Raw genomic sequence first — 22926 nt, forward strand, 5'->3', positions numbered from 1 at the left:
CCAATGTAATACAAACATAAAATAAAAAATAATAATAATTAAAAGCATGTTTTACTTTCATAATTGTAACAATGTTGTAAGAAAACAATATTTACAATTCACAACATACATTTTTCTATTACCAGTAATATCTATACTTATACATCATACTAATACATCACGTCGATCATTATTATAATAAAATCATCATAAAAGGTCTAAGAATAATATTCGTTCACAAAAAAAATCACGAATCGTCATTTTTTAACGAAACGATCAAGTCACACTTGGGAGACATTTACATATAATTCAATTTTTGGAATACAATATTTTATAACAAAATATAAAGCGTCGGTGGTCGAATGGGTAAGGTGCCCGGTTAAAATGCGTGTTGCGCAGAAAGGCACCGGTTCGAATCCTATCTCAGTCATGTATTAATGACTATTTTACAAGTTATGTACAGTTAGTTGAAATAGTAAAAGTTGCTCTTACTGTGAGGGGAAAACTTCGTGAGAAAACCTGTTCATTCAAGTAACTGGACGTCTATCCATAATATGGGTTAGGTTCCCCTTCAATGGAGATCAGATGGCAGTTGCTTCCAGTCCACGGTTGTGGTAACAGACCACAGATTACCCCCAATAGATTCCGCATGTAAGGGCGCCCACGGTCACCAAGCATTATCCTACTTCACTACATAGTATAAAACAAAGTCGCTATTTTAGCCTGTTTGTCTGTATGCTTAAATCTTTAAAATTACGCAACGGATTTTGATGCGGTTTTTTGTAACAGGTAGAGTGATTCAAGAGGAAGGTTTTTATGTATAATAACATTTATAATTTTGCACCCGTGCGAAGCCGGGGCGGGTCGCTAGTAATATTATAAATGCGAAAGTTTGTATGTCAGTATGGATGTTTGTTACTCTTTTACGCAAAAACTACTTGGTATGTAGGTAGCTGAAGACCCAGAATAACATATAGGCTACTTTTTATCCTGGAGTTCCCGAGGGATTGATTGTTATGTTATGATAAGGGTTCTACGCGGACATAGTCGCGGGCGGCCTGTAGTCATTTACATTAGTGATGGTACTACCTGTACCCTGTACCTACCCTTTTAATTTGAAGGAAGAAAATTATATCGATTGTGTACTTTTTAACTAAATGACGATAAATTCACTAGTTTCTGTTCCCGACCGCCCCCCGCACTTCGTCTCCGTTTGGTGACTGTGTGAGAGATGCTCAAACAATTGAGGGTAATCTGTGTAACGGACGCAAGGCGGTTATGCCGGTTACAAGAGGAAGAACGTTATTAGTTGCTCATTTATTGTTGAATTTTCGATTCCGTACACTTTTTTATGTTATAATTGGAACTAATTAACTGATGCCCACATTCTAAACAACCTATATTTCAAGGACTTTAAATCTACAGAAATTTAACTAAACTGGATATCATCTTCTTAGTAGCTTCAAACGGGAAACATTTCCTTGAAAGTCCCAATTGATGTAAATAAAAAAACTCGAAACAAATCTGTTTCCATCTTATAAAAAATTACGAATTTAGAATATCCTTTTTTGAAGTTATTTAAGTTTCAATATTTTTAATTTCGAGTTGATTTTTCTCCTTGGTAATATTTCCGTGTCACAATCAATAGGATTGTTCAGGGCGTCCTTCGTTGACACACACATCTTTACTTTTCACCGGTTTTCTCATCTTTCCTCTCTGAAATTTGTTCACAACAATAATTCTCCGCTTTCTATTATTGTCTTTGTCAGATTCACCGAACCACGTTCCATCTAGTAATTCTTCTTCTTCATATTCTTTTTTAATAAAAGGTTCTTCTCTTCGGTGCTGAGAACCATCCACATAATGATCTTCGGAACTCCTCCCACAGTCTTCATTTTGTAATGTGGTATGTTTTGATGATAACCAAAATGTATTTGGTTCTTCCGAGATCCCATATAGACTATCATCGACGTTTGGTACCTGTTGATGAGAAAACATTGAATAAATAAATATAAGTAAGTATACATAACATACATACATACATAAAATCACGCCTCTTTCCCGGAGGGGTAGGCAGAGACTACATCTTTCCACTTGCCATGATCTCTAAGTAAATACATATAGCATAAAGCCATAATAAACTTGGGATTCTTCTTGTAAATACATAAAATAACGCTTCTTTCCCGGAGCAGTAGACAGAGACTACATCTTTCCAATTGCCACTCACTCCTACCTTACTATTCACTCTCCAAGTATCTTCTCCTCTTCTTTAGCCCATATTCATCCACTGCTGGATGTAGGCCTCCAAGTATATTTGCTTCTAATAACTATCTTAACCACCAAACTATGTTCTTTCACGTCCCAACATTCTCACAACACGCTGCTGTTCCTCCTGTTCAATTTACTCACAGTTTCTGGCTGTACAGCTTCCCCCAGCACACTCGGCAGAGGCTCCACACTCTCCTCTACCAGGGGGTCTTCCTCTTTCTTTATGAGCACGTCGTCAAACAGGACACTGTAACGATACAATACCTTTATCAGTTCAAATCCATACAGCATTACCACTTCACACCGATGTATATACATATGATGGAAGTTAGTTAAGTCCATATCCCTTGCTATCTATATATATATCTAATTTTTCTAAATATGACGCAAAATGAACAGAGATTTTGATGCAGTTTTTGACATACAGTTACTGTTTACGACCACAGGTTATACAAGACATTCTTTAAGCGACACCGTGCGAAGCTGGGCCGGGTCGCTAGTTATAGAAAGTGTCAATACCTGCATTGCCTGAAATCTTCCTCGAGTTTCGCCAGTTTGTCTCTGATCGCCGTGATCACGCGCCGCACTTCATTCTGTCAACATTAAAATTAAATAATGTTAATAAAAAATCCCCGACACCTGTTTTGCTTATTTATCATCTCTTTTATTGCACCGAGGGTTAACCCTTCTTTGCATGATGATGGAAATTTCAATCATAACATTTAGTGAAGAAAAAAAGGTACTCAAAAACTGTAAACTTTAAATTTGTTGTTGCTGGCAACTTTATAAATGACTATTGCGTACAACAAAACCATAGTACCAGTCTACTAGAAGAAGAATTACAATAACAAAAAGAAAGGTCACTTCGGTGTAAATTTCCCAAATGTAAAGGCTATTCCACAATTTCGTGTAATCAATGTGGAGTTTATTTGTGCTTCAATAAAAATAATAATTGTTTTTTAAATTATCATTTAGAATAAAGGAGAATAAGTAAACAATATCTTTTGACTTATTTAGTACTGAGCTATATATGTAACAATGCATAATGATGTAAATTTTCATCACTGTTTTTTAAATAATTCAAATTCTTATTTATACTAGGATTTTTTAAAATATTTTTCCTTTAATCCAGAGCATTAATAACATCAAATTACGTTAAGCTTAGAACACTCGATTAAATCATCAATCATATTTTCTATCAGTGCGCTTTCACTCGAGGATCGAGCAGCAGCATCAGCAGCAACAGTAGAGCATGTAGTGACTCACGTAAGGTTTGGGCATGCTCACGCGCAGCATGTAATGCAGGGGATGCACCAGTCTGCTCTCACACGCGGCGCACAAGTCGAAGTTCTCGCATTGGATGCATGTGTATCTGAAACTGGGGACAAAACATACTATTACTATTTGTATACATATACATACATATATTAGGTCCTTACGTGTGAGATTGGCGTTTACTTGTGGCCACTTTTGTTTGGTTGCAAATTCAAATTCAAATCTATACTGTTATTTACACATGCGTTTCGTTAACTGTCAATCATTTGTTTTTTTTTTCTTCTGATTTTTCTGTTTGCGTCACTCAGTTTACAAAATGGAAAACTTGAAATAACGCGTTATTTACGAGTACGAGTTCCACCGTGGCACCAGTGCTGAGGAAACGGCTCGTAGTGTTGTTGATGTGTATGGCGGACGTGTCGCAAAAGAAAAAACAGTAGCGATTTACAAATGACATACCCAACAATATCTCCCAGGCAGTAGTCACACGAGAATCCTGTGTGCTTCTCTTTTCTATATTCTTCTTCGCGGGTGGCTGCTGTAACATGAAATTAAAAGTACATACATTTATTTGGAAACCGAGAACAAGTACAAGTAAATTTAAGTACTAAAATTATAATATCATAATTACTCTAGAATTTTTATAAAGGATGAAATTGCTTTTTAAATCAAATATAAAATGACCGTCATTTTTAACTGGAGCCCTCCCAACTTTAGTCCCGATTGCATTCTCACATCTCTGGAGAGGAGCCCGGGGTTCGCCTACGACCACCATCCTGATGAAAGAGTACATATAAGACCTATGTATTTGAGTACAATTAATCTTATATCACACAAACCTTCAGTCAAAGTTTTATGACATTTTTCATCTTGCATGGAATCTGGAGCGTTTTCATTCGGCTGTATATTATCTGAAAAATAAAAACTTTAATTACTACTATTGTCACTGTCTGTATGTTTGCGTTAGTTCTTGGCAAGTTGTGGACTGATCTTGTTCCTGTTTTTAATGTCGGAAAGAGGGTTATCTGAGTAAGGTTTATAGTTATCTCTAAATGCAAAAAAATGACCTGCTTCCTTCCTGGTTAGATTTCTCGAATTCAAACTAATATATTCGTAAACTATGTAATTCCTTAGGTATTCAGTTCTTTAAAAATCTACTTACCCGTGTCTAGATTGTCTTTTTCAACGATGATGTGTTCAGTATTCTGCCAAGAAAATGCCATGGGCTCAGGTTCAGGAACATCTGCAAAATTTTATTTCATTAATACAAAAGTTTGTGGTATTTAATACCATCACCATTAACTGCTGGTCTTTAGCTTCCACGCTGATTTGGTAGCCAAGATAAAACATAGCATGTGCTGGCGGCATCTCAGGTGATGTAAATTGTAAAAATCGAAGAGGAAGGCTAATAAACTTAGACTTCTTTTAGCGCTATCTACCTGATATTTGAATAATCTATACTAATATTATAAAGCTGAAGAATTTGTTTGAACGCGCTAATCTCAGGAACTACCGGTTCGAATTGAAAAATTATTTTTGCGTTGAATAGACCATTTATCGAGGAAGGCTTTAGGCTATATAACATCACGCTGCAACTATAAAGAGACTTGTCAAAGAAATAATGGAATATGTGAAAAAGACGGGGAAATTTATTCATCCTTGAGGGCTTCAATGATGCCCAAAATAACTATTCCACGCGGACGAAGTCGCGGGCACAGATAGTATATCTATAAAAATATAAAATATTTCAATTCCTTCAGTAAACCATACGGCTAAACGGTGAACTTTCAGTCCTTTTAAGACTGTTGGCTCTAATTGGCTTCTAATCCGTAAGGAATAAAGGCGTGATTCCCCCTTTTTGAGTAAGTCAGGTTTCTGTACCTACCTCTGCAAGACCCATATTGGTCTCATAGTAAAGGTTGCACTAGATTTCCCTTAGTCGCCTTCTGCAACATCCATTAAAAAGAAATGCTCTTATTTAGAGTGTCGGGACCACACGATACAACATAACGTCGCCTCCTTGTTTACTTTTATCGCAACGTTCTTCTTTTGAATTTTATCGGCCGGTCCCAAGTACCGAAAATAAACTATTCGAACTCGTTACATCAAATTGAATCCCGCGCACGAACTGCTCTGCTGCTGCGCCGCAATGTGAGAACTTAAAATAATTTTTCGCACGACAACTTTGTGCGGGGCCCGCTTTCAAAATGCTTCTGAACTGCATTCGGTGTGCTCGGGCCTTAAAAATGTGTAATACAGTATGTATGTAATAATAGTACTTACCAGAATGACTAGGACTAGGACTCCCAAGTGCGTCTAGATCTGGTTCATTTGTTTGCTTATTTAAGTCCATAGGCTGTGTACAAACTTCTTCACTCGTTTCGCCCATTGGCCTTTCGACTGGGGGTTCTGAAGTCCCCTCGTTTGAACTACTGTCTTTTATACCTGAGGACAAAAATGCTATACTGTAATCAAAAAGAATCATCAAAACCTGTTCATGATTGGCCGAGTAATCTCGTAAAACACGCACACCAATATATCATATCTTTATGCCTAATGGGGAAGACAGGGCCTCAAGAGACCTACAATCCTCGAAGGCCATGTTTAGTTGAATGGCTAGATAATGAAAAAATAAAAAAATATTAAGAATCATACACATTGTAGATTTATTTCTTAAGCTAGATTTTTTTCAAATCGATCAATATTTGGGAGTGTAAAATGAAACAAATGCTTAGCTTTAACGTTTATTTCTTCATATTTAAATATTCATAATATTTAAACCTCTTACAGTAGTAACCTTTGTGCCAGTTTACATATATATCATTCATAATATTAGTTGGGATGTCTACATCGATTTAGTTAGAGGGTACGAACATCATATGCAAGGAAGAAGTCAATAGGCATGACGACAGGGTTAAAAAATCGGTGGATGAATGGTTTGCGTAAAGAAAATAACTAAAGGATTCTAATATAGTATCCAGTTTTAATGAAATTATTCAAATTATGTATATTTTTAACAAAATAAAAGGGTAAAATACTGCAATCGGCCATGTTAACCGAAACACCAATCACAGCGCATGACGTCACGGTAATGTAAATAAACTTTACTTCACTCTCACTACCTGTTGTGTTTTGTTGTTGTATTGTAAGTTCAACTGACTTTTTCTTTAGTACGCATCGCATTTGGATTGTCTTTTTATTAGTATAAGTGTGAATTGTCGTCTTAACTCGACTCTAAAACAATGGAACCGGGCTTTCTTAAGGCAAACGACTCAAATTTGCCAAGGATTGACATAATGATGTTGGGAGATTTCCTCGCAAATAATAAAGAATTTTGCTCGTCTGAGTTTAGAAACGGGAAAACCTCCTTGTAAGTAAATTTAAATTTAACACTGAATAACACTTAAAACCTGTAATCAACTCGTTTTGAAATCAGGAGCTTATTTTATTTTACTTTCATTTTCATAGGTTATTTTTACTTTGAACTTGTCAAATCACATTGAAAATAGGTAAGTCATACTAATAAAAGTCATTGTCAAATATCATTGTTTATTTTTGAAGCGCGAAGCACCTACTAGTATTTTTTCTCATAGTAAACAACTAATATCAGATATTCACCAAGTCATTGTACATGTAGGTATTTGTTCTAATTAATTTCAATTATTTTAGGTCTTAAAGACCATCATATGGGGATGATGCAATCAGCTATGTGCAACTAAAACTGGAAGGAAATATTTGTACGGTAAAGTGCAAGATTTGCCCAGAGCATAAAGTCCATGCAAATCTATATGCTGTTACATTGATGGTTGATGAAAATGAAGAAAAAGTAGTATCAATCCAATGCCATGATTGTGTTGTTGCCCAAGGCGGATGTAAGCATGCCATGGCATGTGGGTCCATAGGCGAAGCGAAGAACCTTCTTGCACAGGAGTTTTATGTTACTGGCGGAAATCAAAGCTATCAAGAGTTGGCACTTCCTTGAAATTTGTATCTTCAAAAGATTTATCTAAAGGTAGCCCTCTATTGCCTTCTAACTCCATAGTTCTGGCAAAATTTTTAGAAGAAGGAAAAAAGAGAGAAGGATTTTTTTCTTTTGTCATCCTTCATCATCTCGCTACAGTCAGATGTAAATTCTATTTGAAAAATTTTTACTAATGATGATTCTGTGCGAGTTACAGAGGGAGTATAAGAGTCACTATCTGTTTGGTCTTTTTATTTACTATTATACTCAAAGCATCTACTCTTGCTCTTGATGGGTTATTATTACAACTATGCATAATTTTGAATGGTGATGTAGAGACAGAATGTAGAAACGGCTTCAATGGCGATTTCATCTGATTTACCGAACTAACTTCTGTTTGGTTAGCTTTGCTTCTGAATGTTCTACAAAAGTTTACTTGAACTGATTTATTCAACACTTTTGGTGTTGATAAGGAAACCTCTTCAACCATTTCCTGAACTGAAAAGCAAATGGTTTCCTTAAGTGCAATATATTTAAACACAAATACTATCACAGAAAAAATCTATGTAGTTTTGTGTGTACCAATAATATATCTAATTAATAATTCTGAAAATAAAATTAACATTTCTCAATGCTATATTACTCTAATAAATAAGTTAATAAAATATATACCTGAAGTACTGGCAATTTCTTCAGAACTTGATTGTTTTGTAACTGTATCTTTTTCTTCTAATTTCCTTTCACACTCTTCAAGAATCATCATCTTTCGTTTTTTAGCAATGTAGGGTCGCTCTGTTGTCTCAGATGTTCGAGTTTTCCTGTCTGATTGGCATATAAATTTTTTGGGCATACATCCTGATATCATACGTACTTGTGATACGGACCCCATCACATGATATTGCATGTAATTTTCCATATCATTAGGTAACTGAAAAATGAAAAGTAAATAATTAAAATTGATAGTAAGAATGATGATGTTGATAATCTAGACCAAAACAAACATAACCTCAATTACTTCCATAGCCTGGATATGTGAACTTTTTCACGTCAAACAAACATTTTGAGTTTAAAACCTATCAATATAATGATAATATACTCACATCAAAGTGGTCCTCACAGAAATAAAGTGGCGAATTCGTGACTACGTCGTTCGGGTCTCGCCGTGCGAGCTTTAACCATTTAACTCTCATTATTTTTTTGTTTGGAACATGTACAAACACCTTGTTGGGTGTTTTTATGGATGTGTTTTTGCACTGAGGTACTGCACACCACTTATAAACTTTAGAATTCATTTTTAACACACGAAATATGTTTGTTTTCTTCAATGCACATATGAATTGAATTGAACAATGCAATGACATTGACGTGTTTACCTAAACGTGACGTCATAGCTGACGCCATGACAGTTGCGTACTGTTTTTGTGCGCTATTCAAATAATATTTGAAAAATACATAGCTTTAAAATTTGCTAAACTTTATTTTATTACTGAAATAAAGGTTTTTTAGTAAATAGTAAATATGTACATTACGGAAGAGGATTTCAAAATCATTCGTCATGCCTATTAGGTATATACAGCACAGGAAGACAATTACTCAATAGAGAAATGCGAAGTTCCTACCTAGAGATGATGGTCGACAGGAACTTCAGATTGATGGAAATATGTTAATGTAATGTGTTGATACATATATACATAATACAAAACACATATCTTGAACGAATCACACAAATCGATCACTCCACAAGATGTGTGTTCTATTTAATCATATTTTCATTAAACACAGTATAATTTGTTTCTCTGACAATTTGGTGTGTTGAGTGCAACTATATAAAAAAGTTTTGCTTGTATTCCAATTCCAATGTACAGTTTCTGATTTTGTTTTATCTTAGTTAGGGTACTTTGTAAATTTTTAATCTTTTCCTGTAAACTGTCTACAGTAGTTTGATTAGATGGTGTAGATGGATATAAGTCTATATAATGTATATGATGTATCACTGTCATAATTTTCTTCAGTAAAAATCAATTATCTTCTTGAAACTGATTGACCATACATGGATGGTTTGTAAATCTTCCCTTCTGATGGTTTATTAGATGTTACAATTGACTGCTGAGCAATTAGTTGAATTGGTGAAGATTCAGCATCTTTCACAGCCGCACTGAACTGCACCTGTTTACTTCTATAATGTTTTGAAACACCGGCTTGAATCACTTTGTGAGCATAGTGTTGTGTTACTTGACAATATGCATGTCTATTAGTGTCCGACCGAAGCTTCGGCTTCGGCTTCGGCCACCTTCGGCCAAAAAATCCACCTTCGGCGAAACATTCGGCTTCGGCCCAAAACCCGACCGAAGCCGAAGGTTTCGCCGAAGGTCCGAGCGACCGTCGAGATTGAACGAACTGTTACGAAAGTCATGAGGCGGCGGGAAGTCACGAGTGTTTTTGTAAGAAATCAAATCATTATTTTTTACCAGTAGGTAAATCACAAACTTTTATCTATACATATAATAAAACAGCAAAAAAAAAAAACATTAAAACATATAAAAAAAATATCTATACATATATTTTTTTGAAATGGAGAAAGAAATGACAGCATGTAATATTTTGATTGGAGGAGAAAAAGTTGAGCAAGTGAAAGAGTTTGTATATCTAGGATCAAAGTTTACATCAGATGGCAAGTGTGATAGTGATATTGAAAGGAGAGTGAACGCGGGGAACATGGTGAATGGAGCTTTGCATGCTTTATGAGCAGTCAGAAACTATCCAAAAGGCTCGACTGGCTGTGCACAGGGGCGTGTTGGTCCCGACATTAATGTATGGGAGTGAAAGTTGGGTATGGCAAAAGAAGCACGAAAGCAGAATAAATGCAGTGGAAATGAGAGCGTTAAGGAGTATGTTGGGTGTGAAATTGAGTGACCGGATAAGGAACAGCGTGATAAGGGAATGTTGTGATGTGAAAGAAGATGTAGTTACAGGAATAGAAAAGGGTATGTTGAGATGGTTCGGTCATGTGGAGAGGATGAATGAAAACAGGTTGACTAAGCAGATATACATGGAGAGTGTGGAGGGAAAGGTCGGGGTGGGAAGACCTAGACGAACATATCTTGATCAAATTGAAGACGTCCTGGTAAAGGGTCAGGTCAAAAGTATCCGAAATCGCCGAGCTTGCATGAAGAGAGTTATGAATGTGGATGAAGCAAAGGAAGTATGCAGGGATCGTGGCAAGTGGAAAGAGGTAGTCTCTGCCTACCCCTCCGGGAAAGAGGCGTGATTTTATGTATGTATGTTATCTATCTATTATCTATTATCTATTATATGTAATAAAACAGTAAAAATATTTTGTCTGTACATTTAGTATTTTTGACTGAAATGGATAGAGGGACACTTAGATGAATAATAGAAAGCAAAAATATTTTTTTTTAATTTCTTGTCTGTCTGTATGTATGATCACGATTATCTCCGAAAGTACTGAACCGATTTACTTCAAACTTTCACCAATTGCTTTGTTTTAACTCAGAATAACATTTAAAGTTTGTTTCATCAAAATCGGTTCACTAAAAAAAAGTTATTGACATTTGAATGAACTCAAGGCATCAGTTTGCCTGCAAATAAGTTACGAAATTAAAAATTCAAAGTCCATTATACGACGGCATTATACCTATAACGTAAAATATAAGTGAAAGGCGACTAAGGGATGGATTACAAACTTGGGATTCTTTTTTAGGCGATGGGCGAGCAACCTATCACTTTTTGAATCTCAATTCTATCATTAAGCCAAATAGCTGAACGTGGCCATTCAGTCTTTTCAAGCCTGTTGGCTCTGTCTACCCCGCAAGGGATATAGACGTGACCATAATGTATGTAGTTTACTTTAATTTCGACACCAACGCAAAGGCCTCGATGGTCCAAAGCTGAAAATCAAAATATGTACTACATATAATAAAACGGTAAAAATATTTTGTCTGTACATTTAATATTTTGACTGAAACGGATAGAGAATATTTTTTTTTACATTTTTTGTCTGTCTGTCTGTATCTGACTGTATGATTAAGATTCAACTCGAAATTTACGCGGACGAAGTCGCGGGCAACAGCTAGTTTATCGCTAAACCAACCATCTCTATGATATATCATCAACTTCTATATGAGACAGTCAATATATTTTTGTTTGAATTTTCTTTTAAAAATTCTTGAAAAGAAAATTCAAACAAAAATAACTTTTACGATAAATATAAACACCATTTAAGAAATACAAATAAAATAAAATTACCCACACCTAGAACTAAATATGGAAAGAGTGATATATTATATGAAGGAGCAAAAATGTTTAATGACCTACCTAAGGACTTAAAAAACAAAATCTTTGACTTTGTTTAAAGGAAGACTTAAAAATTATATCTACACTAAAATTTTGTAAATTACTTAACTTTTTCGAAAACTACATTGTTTATTTGCGTCAATATTTTTACGAATTATTTATAAATTAGTTTTAGACTCATTATAAGTGAATTATTGTATTCTTTATGAGTCAATAAATATCTATAAACCGATATATAAACCTTCAATATTGAGGTTTTGAAATTATTTTAATATTAATTGTAGCTTGTAGACAATATTGAACAAAATTAATTACTGAGTGCTGAGAGAATATAAACCTTCGGCTTCGGCCGAAGGTTGTGGCGATAGCCGATTAATCGGCTTCGGCTTCGGCCAAAAATAGACCTTCGGTCGGACACTAATGTCTATGTATCGGCTGACCTTGTACTGCTTTATCACAGAACTGAGTATTATCCTGTACTACTTTCTCGTGGAACTTAAGAGGGGAAACATGAAGGTGTAACATCCTCTTTATTGCGTAACTCTAAAATAAATTAATACTGTTATAACGATTTTTACAAAGTACCTACTAGCAAGGACAGTAAAAGACTAACATCTATTTACTGTTTTATTATACCATACTTATTTTTACATTACCTTGATGAAATGATGATGTTGATACCTATTTCCAAAGGACAGACTGGTTTACTATCTTTCATTTTCATGCAAGCATGATCACCATGGCTGTCAAACCTGGATGGTATGTATACCACCAGGCTACCAGGCTGTAGCCTGGTTTCATTCGAATCCTTTTAACGGAGTCCATTATTTTGTATTGCATATAATTTTCAATGTCATTCTTTGTTCACTGACTTAATACATCTTCTAAAAAATTAATTCCAAAAAAAATTCAATGACTGTTCTGATTTTGTTATATTTATTTTTATGTGCAATAAAGAGTTTACAAACAAACAAACAAAAATACAACTTTCTGTACTGTATGTTAACTAGGTACTTACATAACGGCACTCGAATCTACAATTTTTCTGTGGTCTTTATCGATGTGTTTTTGCATTATTTGACGATACAATAACGATAATTACTATATTTTTCATGTAAACTAGTAAAAGTCATGTTTTAAATTTAAACTTTGGGAGGTTTGCGCGAAAAATTTTTGTTTACAATTAGTATGACGTCAGAGCATAGATAAACCGTTTTCGCTCGTCTATGAAAAGAAAATTTTAAATTAGTTTTTTGAGGTTTTCATAGGTGTAAAAAAACATATTACATACATACATATGGTCACGTCCATATCCCATGCGGGGTAGACAGAGCCAAAAAGGTCAACTACCCTATTAGGATTTTTTATGGTTTTTCGGTGTATTTGCACATAAAAAGAACTACAAAATATACCACTTAAGTATTGCAGATGTATTGAAGCTGTCCTTAAAATTATGAAAATTACTCTCCTTTTACGACACCAATGGGATAAAGATAGAGTGCCTCTATTCTAAAATGCAGGGTACCACACGGCACTGTACTAAGTATACAATTATATATAATTCTTAAAACTGTTTTCCAATTTTCTGTATGAATTTTCTGGGCAAAGGTATTTTATATAGGTATTTAAGTGTACAAATTGCTTAGTCGGACTATGATATTTTTTCTTTTAGACTCACAATTCACACTCAATTAAAAACTCTGTTGTAGTTTCTGCAACACACATGTAAATGTATTTGATGAGTGACAATCAATGAATAAGAGGAATTTTGACAGCCTCTTTGGCACAGCATAGTGTGCTTGTCTGTGCCACCAGAGGTCCCGGGTTCGAACCGCGGCCAGGGCATGATAAGAAACGAACTTTCTCAAATCGGCCTGGGTTTTGGATCTTTATACTTAAAAGTTTATATATCATTGAGTAACACAAGTTTCGATCTTTCTTCAATGCTAACTCAATCTGTATAATTTCTAAAAAAGAAATTTACTAAACAAATGTTTTACCAACCCTGATCAGTGCGTCTGTAGTAATTATGATCACGTAAAACATTGTTTTTTGAGTTTCGAGGCACATGTTTGATGTGTAATGGAAAGTTGTGGAACAAGTCATCTGGCAATGGATTTTCAGAAACATCAATAATTGGAACAGCATGCTTTTTTAGTTGCGTCTTTTTCCTTTTAAAATCTTTTGGACGAAAATGTTTGCCACAAACATATTTAAGTTGGTTCAATTTTTCAATTGGCACATTGATTAAATGTTTGTTACCGGTAGCGGCTACCCATTGTCTACAACTGAAAAGAAAACTAGATTATTGTATGTTTTGTATTGCTCATATTAATTTTTTATGATCTGGATGTAAACTTAAGCCTATGCCTTAGTGAGATGGAGTGGTCCTATTCTTTTTTTTTATTGGTGATATCTTTGTACCTATTTGTATTTTGTAGGTTAGTAATGAATAAATTTAAAAAAACTTCTGAAGTATCATAGGCTCTTTCTTTTAGGAATCGCTCGGGAAGAAGATGTAAAAGAGGACTAAGAAGAACACTATTCTGATGAATCTTAAATGAATTAAAATTATCATTTAAATTTGCAAACACTACTCAACAGCACTATTGCATATTAGCAAATTCCTAAGGTTTGTTCTTATTTAACTAATTTTAAAATAAAATTAACTAAAATATGGTAATACTGCCGGTATGTACCTACTAACCGATTTGCTTCCAATGGAAATTTCGCCATGAAAACTGCTTTTTGACTGTCTATTGTACAAGTTTTTATTTTGCATATTTCGCACTTTCTCTTCTTCAGTCCACTCATTTTAGAGTACGCCGTCTGGATCAAAGCGAATATCACTGGCTGGATAAATAAATACCAGGGCCGAAAAAGATAACTAGAACATATGTATTAAAAATAGAAACTTGGAAATTTTTACATTAGATTAAATTGCAAAATTAAGAAACAGACATGACACTATTGCTCAGATCAAAAAGTATAAAACCTCTGCGCCGTAAGGTATACACAATATTAAAAAATAAACAAGAAATACTACATTTATTTTCAGAGCTACTATAAGTTGATTTTCTTGTCAAAGTCATATTGACACTTAGTGATGTACTACACGCTTTGTATCGACCACATCGATAATAGTGTTGTGCTCTTGCTCGTGTTTGTAAAATATCAATGCTTCTTTATTTAAGGTAATATGTAAAGTTAAATGTAAAGTTTGAACCTTTTAATAAGTACTAATATTTGGCGTTTCCCCTACAGACATTTTTACACAATGTTTTCTAATAAATATATAGGCATTTTTTTAAATAATTCGCGTTTAACATCGTATTTCGTACAAGTAAAATGACAATGCCACTGTAATTAATATACAGTAAACATACCCTTGCTTCGGCACTTACCTTTTTATAGCCTGGTAATTATTGTCAATTGATAATACAACTCAACAATAAAAAAATATGTACAGTGAACTACACATCAAATTGACCTTTGCGGGACAATATATGGCAGTATAGGCAATTTTGGGTAGGTTGATGTGCTACTGCCCGTATTTAAAACTACTGAAGGTACCATGAATACCATGATAGATCCTTCCACGCTTACAAGTCGAAGGTAACAGCTAGTAAAGAGATAAATATGATGGTTGTACACCAGACTCTCTATGTTTTAGTAATTATTCAGACTCTGACAGAGCCAAAGGACAGAATGTTTCTCAGCTCAGACACATGGGTCAAAAGCGAGAGCGGTATAGATATTTTTCCTATCGCTCTAAATAAATAAATAAATAGGCTAAATAGGGTACCGGACAGTAATCGAAAAAAATGTAAATTGTGTTTTAAAATAAAGTTTGTTATACAAGAACATCACTTAATAAATTTTTTTAAGAAATACAAAGATTTTTTATTTTAAATCAATAAATAAAATTGCATAAATCCAATATTTTTTATCTGTGCAGCTTAGAACCAAAACACCAATCACAGTGGGTGATGTCGTACGTAAGGAGTGATAAGTAAACAACACTGCTTTGTATGTTATTTCGAGTTATTCTAAATTTATTTGCATTTTTCTAAAAATATTTAATTGTAATTTGTAACTAACTAATTGAAGGACTACAGTCACAACAGAAGTTGTCGCAAGTGTTTAAAACGCCTATCAATCATTTATCATGGAACAAGGTTATACAAAAGCCGACAATAGAAATCTCCCAAAAGTTGATATTTTCATGGTCAACACTGATTTTGACCCTTATTTTGACAACTGGCCAACCATTGCACGAGCACTACTAATATATTGTGAAAATTTGAGTGACCAGTGGTTTAATACCAATAACACTGACACTGACGAAAGTGATTAACTTAATTATTGTATTAAATATAAGATCTGACGGACAAAACTTTTATTGACAAAATTTTTAAAATATTATTTTTGTTGTTTTTAATTTATGTGTATTCAAATTTAATTTCATTATTCAAATTTTTTTTATATGATTTAATATGGTTAACTTAATATGATATACCTGTGTTTCAAATTGTAAAGTGTGATAATTGTAATAGGTGTAAACCGTTTTTGTCACAATAAATAAATAAATAAATAAATAAATAAATAAATGGTCATCAGTTTCTTTGCCACTAATTTCGACTTTTGTTCTGCTGAATTTAAAAATGTGAAAACATTTGTGTAGGTATTTCAACCTGTTTTTGGTTATCTCAACAACAGAAATGATTGAAGAAATAACAAAAGAAAACATAACTTAAAACAAGTTTCATTGTTTACCAACATATGTATTTTCTATTATTTTCAAGGTTAGATAATTATTGGTTTTACATGTTTTCAGATCTGCGAGACAATATTAGATAAGATTTTTCTGTCTGTGTATATTTGCTTCAGAAATATTTACTTTTTATGTAAACTTGTACCTATTTATCTTCATGTGTAGGCTCCTGCAGTTGTTCATCTCCTATGGCTACAGTTTGTGTTTTTAAAACAAACATGTCAATTTTATAAATGAATCATTTTTTTTCAAATATACTATAATTTTAAATGCAAAAATTTTGCTCCATAAATAAGTAATTATGTACTTACTGAAGGGCAAAGTCATGTTAACAGTCTCAGTAAAGTGGATTGTATCCACTTTACTCTCATCTAGGGCTTCTTGTACTATGGCTAATCTCTGCCTCTTAATAGCAGCAGGGCGCGATTTAGTTGTTGATGGCAAACTTCTTTTTCTGTCCGTTTGACATTGAAATCTTGACGGAAGACTGCCAGGTTTCATCATAACTTTGCCTACAAAGCCCATTATATGGTATCGCATGTAGTTTTCCATGTCGTTTGGCAGCTAAAACACAAATACAAGATTGTTTATTCACACATAAAACACTTTAAGTAAAACATAACCTATAACACCTACATTACATACACACTAATTATGATTATTTCTGTTGTGGGCTGTGTAATAATACTCTAGGTAGAGTACTTACATCAAAGTGATCTTCGCAAAAGTAAATTGATGAAGTAACAGACATTCCATCGCACTTTCGTCTCGCTAGGTATAACCATTTCTTTCGTATGTCTGGTTTTCGAGGGACATCAATGAAAATTTTATTTGGAGTAGTTATTGATGTATTTACACATCGAGGTACAACACACCAACGATATGTTTTTCGGTCCATGATGATTGAGAACTATAAAATACTTAAATTAATTATCTAAGCACTGATCACTTGTAATAGGGCTTGTAGCTTGTTTTCCAAACATATGACGTCACGCGATCTGAATTGACGTAAAGTGCTGTTTTCGCGGCAATTTTAAATAAATTATGTTTTTGATGTTTTTAAATACTCTGAAAGATATATTTCATTAAAATATTATTTTTTATGGAATAAATAAATAAATTTTATTTTTAAACACAATCTGAAAAGTTGCCGGTTCCCTATTCAGGCTTTTTACGTCACATAAAATTATTATATAGGTACCTATTTTACTAGCTGTTACTCGTGCGCGTCACCCGCGTCATCGTTATGTGAATGAAAGTCGTGGGCTCTACATATATATATGTCTCCGTAGCAAATTTCACCCAAATAGGCTATTTTACACCTTGTAAAAAAAAATATAAAAATGCACGTATCTTATAGATTTTGTAAAAAATAAAAGAAAAACATCGATCATTATTCATAAAAGTGCAATATGGATTTTATAATTCAATTTAAAAAATCCTCTTTTTTAATCTTTTCTTCAAAAGTCGAAAACGCTATCCGCCATGTTGGGTACTGACGTGACGTCATACTTTTAGTAAACAAATATCGAATCGAAAACATATTGATGACTAGAGGCCGCCCGCGACTTCGTCCGCATGGAAACCCTATCAATCCCGCGGGAACTCTGGGATAAAAAGTAGCCTATGTGTTATTCTGGGTCTTCAGCTACCTACATACCAAATTTCATGGTAATAGGTTCAGTAGTATTTGCGTGAAAGAGTAACAAACATCCATACATCCATACAAACTTTCGCCTTTATAATAGTAGTAGGACTAGAGGCCGCCCGCGACTTCGTCCGCATGGAAACCCTATCAATCCCGCGGGAACTCTGGGATAAAAAGTAGCCTATGTGTTATTCTGGGTCTTCAGCTACCTACATACCAAATTTCATGGTAATCGGTTCAGTAGTTTTTGCGTGAAAGAGTAACAAACATCCATACATCCATACAAACTTTCGCCTTTATAATATATTGATGATGATGATTGATGATGTCAGGCTCTGTTTATTTTGAAATTTTAAAATTTCTATCACGTTTTTGGGTTTTTACTCTTTAATAATTTAATAGAATCATGGAAGACGGTTTTGTGAAAGCAGACAATATAAATCTACCGAGGATTAATACGTTGATGGTGGCGAAATTTTTTGCGTCCAATCCCGATTTCTGTTCTGCTGAGTTAAGAAATGTTAAAACAGCGATGTAAGTATTTATTGTATTAAACATTCTCTTACAATACACAATTATAATAGGTAAATTATTACACAACCAATCCAACATAACCTATTTTTTGTTATCAGGTCCGGAAGGGAATCATACGGGGACGACGAAATAGGTTATGTGCAGCTCAAGAGGGATCAAAACATATGCTTAGTTAAGTGTACGGTATGCCCGGAACACAAAGTGCGTTCCAAGCCCTACGCAGTGACTCTTGTTTTAAATGAAGAGGAAGAGATTGTGACTAGTGTCCAGTGCCACGATTGCGCCTCATCACATGGTGGTTGCAAGCACGCTGTTGCATTTTTAAAACATGAAATAAGTATATAATATGAAATCAACTCGCATCATAGGTTCATAACATAACCTAAAAGTACTCAAAGGTTGTTGGTGTTATATTAACATGACTTGTGGTTACTTTACTATTTACAATGAATGCTAACTTACATCAAAGTGGTCTTCACAGAAATACAATCTTGATTTTGTAGACAATGCCTTTGGATCTCTTCTTGCTAATTTCAACCAAGTGTTTCTCATTTTAATATCACTTGGCAGTGGAATCCACAATTTTTCTGGTGTTTTTATACTTGTATTCTTGCATTCAGGAACAAGACACCAACAATATGTATTGTAATTCATTATTACAAAAATCTTTTTACTTTAGTCTTACGTAGAGCCGTATTGTTTACTAAAAGTATGACGTCACGAGTCAAAACAGCATGGCGGATGGCGTTTTCGCGCGAAAATACAAAATCATAAATAATAAATCGTTTTTAGAGCACTTTTAGGCTTCAAAAAATTTTAATAAAAATTCTATAGGTATAACACAGTCTCAGGATTGATTTAAAACAGTTTTCAAAAAAGAGTGTAATAGCCTATTGGTTCAGTAGTTTAGCCGTGATGACGTCATAGATAGACAGATTTTCTTTCGCATATATATAATACCCGCTTTTACCCGCAGCTTCGCCCGTGTGAATTTAGCGATTTCTACAAAAACCGACGAATTTAACGCCACTTACAAAAAGCGACAAATTTAGCGCTGCCTACAAAATAATCAGGATTTTAGAGGTGGTGATATCCACTCTGTTACGAAGCTCCATAAACTTTATGTAAATATATGCAGTGCACCAATGAATATCCGATCTCGCTCTAGTCGTAAGTTCCGCTAAGGAAGTAAGTGTTAAAAGTATATTATGTGAATATCTATAAAATACTAGATTTAACGCGCAGCGTCGCTCCATTCACCATGTTCCCTGTGTTCACTCTGCATTCTATATAACTATCACACTTTCCATCTGATGTAAACTTGGATCATAGACTTTCACTTGTTCCACTTTTTCTCCTTCATTTAATATTTTATGCTGTTTTTCCTTCTCCTTTTCAAAAACTATTATTTTGTTTAACTTATATTCACCTTCATTCCTTTCTTATCCAACATACATACATACATATAGTCACGTCTATTTCCCTTGCGGGAAAGTCTTGAAAAGACTGACAGAGATTCAAATAGTGACAGGTTACTAGATCATCGCCTAAAAGAAGAATCCCAAGTTTGTAAGCCTATCCCTTAGTCGCTTTTTACGACATCCATGGGAACGAGATGGAGTGGCCCTATTCTTTTTTTTATATTGGTGTCAGGAACCACACGTCTCTTAATCAAAGCTTCTTTATTTAGTTTTACCATCTTTAACTCCTTGGCTGACGACGCCAGTATAACCTGATCATCGGCATATAAAAGACTTGACTAGTAACTCTTAATTGTCTTCTCTTATTTTGATAGACAATGTCACAATAAGCTACATGCGGATGCCACAATACTAAAATTGTTTGTGTGAGTCAGTATTGCAATTAGTGCAAAAAAAGGTTGTTATCATATAATTTTATTTTACAGTGTAAAGGGCATATAGGATATTCTGTATTAAGGTTATTCTAATGTTAGTATTATCAATGACAAAAAATATTGCATGCCGGAGGATTAAACTGTTGATACTATTAAATGTATTTCTATCCTCGTGTCTACACTGTAATGCAATAAATATTTTTGAGTTTGACTAGCCAAAACATTTCTTACGTACCTGTCCTTAAAGGCCCAGTATGCAACTGTGGATCCTTACAATATGGATGGTCATGTTGCCGTTTCCTGCCATAATCATCTGCTAAATCATTTTCTAAAACAAAAGTAAGTATGTTACATTGTTCAATAAAGGAGTGCATTACAAATATAAAACAGTAGTTCAGTACAAAGGCAGGTTTATCTCTAAGTGGGATCTCTTCCAGCCGACCTGACCTTAAGGCATAAGATCTCATACAAAATTGACGCAATGGTGAACAACAAGACATTTGCCAGATCTGATGCATAAATATATATATAAAGTTAAATATATTAACATACATGTATATATTATTAACCAATTCAAGACTCGAGAAATAATTAAGGAAGGTTGTTTTTAAAGGAATTAGCAGTAGGTAACAATTTTATATGAAGATGTGGTTTATTCCAAAGGCATTGCAGGTTGATACTTGATAAAAAATTTAGGCAATGTTTAATATCACTAAAAAGTAAGAAAAAAGTGGAGGTACCTTTATCCTCTTGTGGGTGTTGAGGGTTGCCGGTCTTTATCTCGGTTTCTGAGAACAGTGTTGGGTATGCATTTTTCAACAATCTAAATTTCTTTGATATGAAACGACTTTCATAATGTTTGTGGCAGACTTGCATATGAGCAAAATCAACAGGTCGTTTACGCTTTAATGTTTCATCGGGAATATGTTTGATCCACTTTTTTAATCTATCAGCATTTACTGGAAACGAATGTAACCTAGCGTCCTGTCGCAAACTATCACATCCTGGTATACAGCATTTGTAATAAGGCATTTTTCAAAGAAATTATAAATAAGGGGAATATAATTGACGCAACTACTTTGCTCAACAAAACAATTTAAACAATAATCAAACCACACATAATTTTTTTAAAGAGAGACAGATAGGTATAGGATAGTGTCCGACCGAAGCTTCGGCTTCGGCTTCGGCTTCGGCCACCTTCGGCCAAAAAATCCACCTTCGGCGAAACATTCGGCTTCGGCCCAAAATCCGACCGAAGCCGAAGGTTTCGCCGAAGGTCCGAGCGACCGTCGAGATTGAACGAACTGTTACGAAAGTCATGAGGCGGCGGGGAGTCACTGTCAAAATATCACATTGCTGATTGCATGCATCAAAACAAGTCCGTACGTGTATTTAAACGAGTGTTTTTGTAAGAAATCAAATCATTATTTTTTACCAGTAGGTAAATCACAAACTTTTATTTATCTATACATATAATAAAACATTAAAAATATTTTGTCTGTACATTTAGTATTTTCGACTGAAATGGATAGAGGGACACTTAGAATGAATAATAGAAAGCAAAAATATTTTTTTTTAATTTCTTGTCTGTCTGTCTGTATGTATGATCACGATTATCTCCGAAAGTACTAAACCGATTTACTTCAAACTTTCACCAATTGCTTTGTTTTAACTCAGAATAACATTTAAAGTTTGTTTCATCAAAATCGGTTCACTAAAAAAAAAGTTATCGACATTTGAATGAACTCAAGGCATCAGTATGCCTGCAAATAAGTTACGAAATTAAAAATTCAAAGTCATTTATCATTATACGACGGCATTATAGCTATAACATATAAATATAAGTGAAAGGCGACTAAGGGATGGGCTTACAAACTTGGGATTCTTTTTTAGGCGATGGGCGAGCAACCTATCACTTTTTGAATCTCAATTCTATCATTAAGTCAAATAGCTGAACGTGGCCATTCAGTCTTTTCAAGTCTGTTGGCTCAGTCTACCCCGCAAGGGATAAAGACGTGACCATATGTATATAGTATAGTATATAGTCTACTTTAATTTCGACACCAACGCAACGGCTTCGATGGTCCAGTGGTTAGCCCGTGAGACTGTGAAGTTGGCGGTCCAAGTTCGAATCCCAACTATTTCAAGATATTTTTTTTATTAAAAATATTTTTTTTTTGTATTGTTTGAGTATTTTATGTAAAAAAACTGAAAATCAAAATACTACATATAATAAAACGGTAAAAATATTTTTTCTGTACATTTAATATTTTGACTGAAACGGATAGAGAATTTTTTTTTTACATTTTTTGTCTGTC

The 22926-nt window shown here is 34.2% G+C and overlaps 1 protein-coding gene across 10 annotated transcripts; it reads right to left on the minus strand.

The window, feature by feature from the left end:
* Window positions 1–35: 35 nt before the first annotated feature.
* Window positions 36–21746, minus strand: LOC106143482 (uncharacterized). Of its 10 annotated transcripts, none has more exons than XM_060951475.1 (11): window positions 21349–21384; window positions 20844–20936; window positions 16883–17135; window positions 5806–5967; window positions 4685–4765; window positions 4362–4433; window positions 3982–4060; window positions 3514–3625; window positions 2767–2840; window positions 2389–2494; window positions 36–1959 (listed from the first exon to the last, which is right to left on the minus strand). In XM_060951475.1, the coding sequence occupies exons 3-11, from the start codon at window positions 17121–17123 to the stop codon at window positions 1621–1623; spliced, it is 1266 nt and encodes a 421-aa protein (XP_060807458.1). In that variant the 5' UTR covers window positions 17124–17135; window positions 20844–20936; window positions 21349–21384; the 3' UTR covers window positions 36–1620. The 10 variants fall into 10 exon arrangements, with proteins under 10 accessions (XP_060807458.1, XP_060807454.1, XP_060807456.1 ...); XM_060951471.1 differs by lacking the exons at window positions 20844–20936; window positions 21349–21384 and adding exons at window positions 13802–14085; window positions 14505–14626 and having other exon boundaries at window positions 16883–17012; XM_060951473.1 differs by lacking the exons at window positions 20844–20936; window positions 21349–21384 and adding exons at window positions 13802–14085; window positions 14497–14626 and having other exon boundaries at window positions 16883–17012.
* Window positions 21747–22926: the final 1180 nt, after the last annotated feature.

The sequence above is a fragment of the Amyelois transitella genome, chromosome 25, assembly GCF_032362555.1.
Source record: "Amyelois transitella isolate CPQ chromosome 25, ilAmyTran1.1, whole genome shotgun sequence".
Lineage (NCBI taxonomy): Eukaryota > Metazoa > Arthropoda > Insecta > Lepidoptera > Pyralidae > Amyelois > Amyelois transitella.

What these genes read in the sequence shown, in the direction of transcription:
- LOC106143482 (XM_013345592.2), bottom strand. Translation starts at nt 14,889, where the DNA reads ATGACTTTGACAAGAAAATCAACTTATAGTAGCTCTGAAAATAAATGT. An exon ending in TCATAAAACTTTGACTGAAG is followed by an intron (nt 4,061 to 4,361) that starts GTTTGTGTGATA and finishes TTCATGTTACAG; the next exon opens with CAGCCACCCGCGAAGAAGAA. An exon ending in AAGCTGTACAGCCAGAAACT is followed by an intron (nt 1,960 to 2,388) that starts GTGAGTAAATTG and finishes TCTCATCAACAG; the next exon opens with GTACCAAACGTCGATGATAG.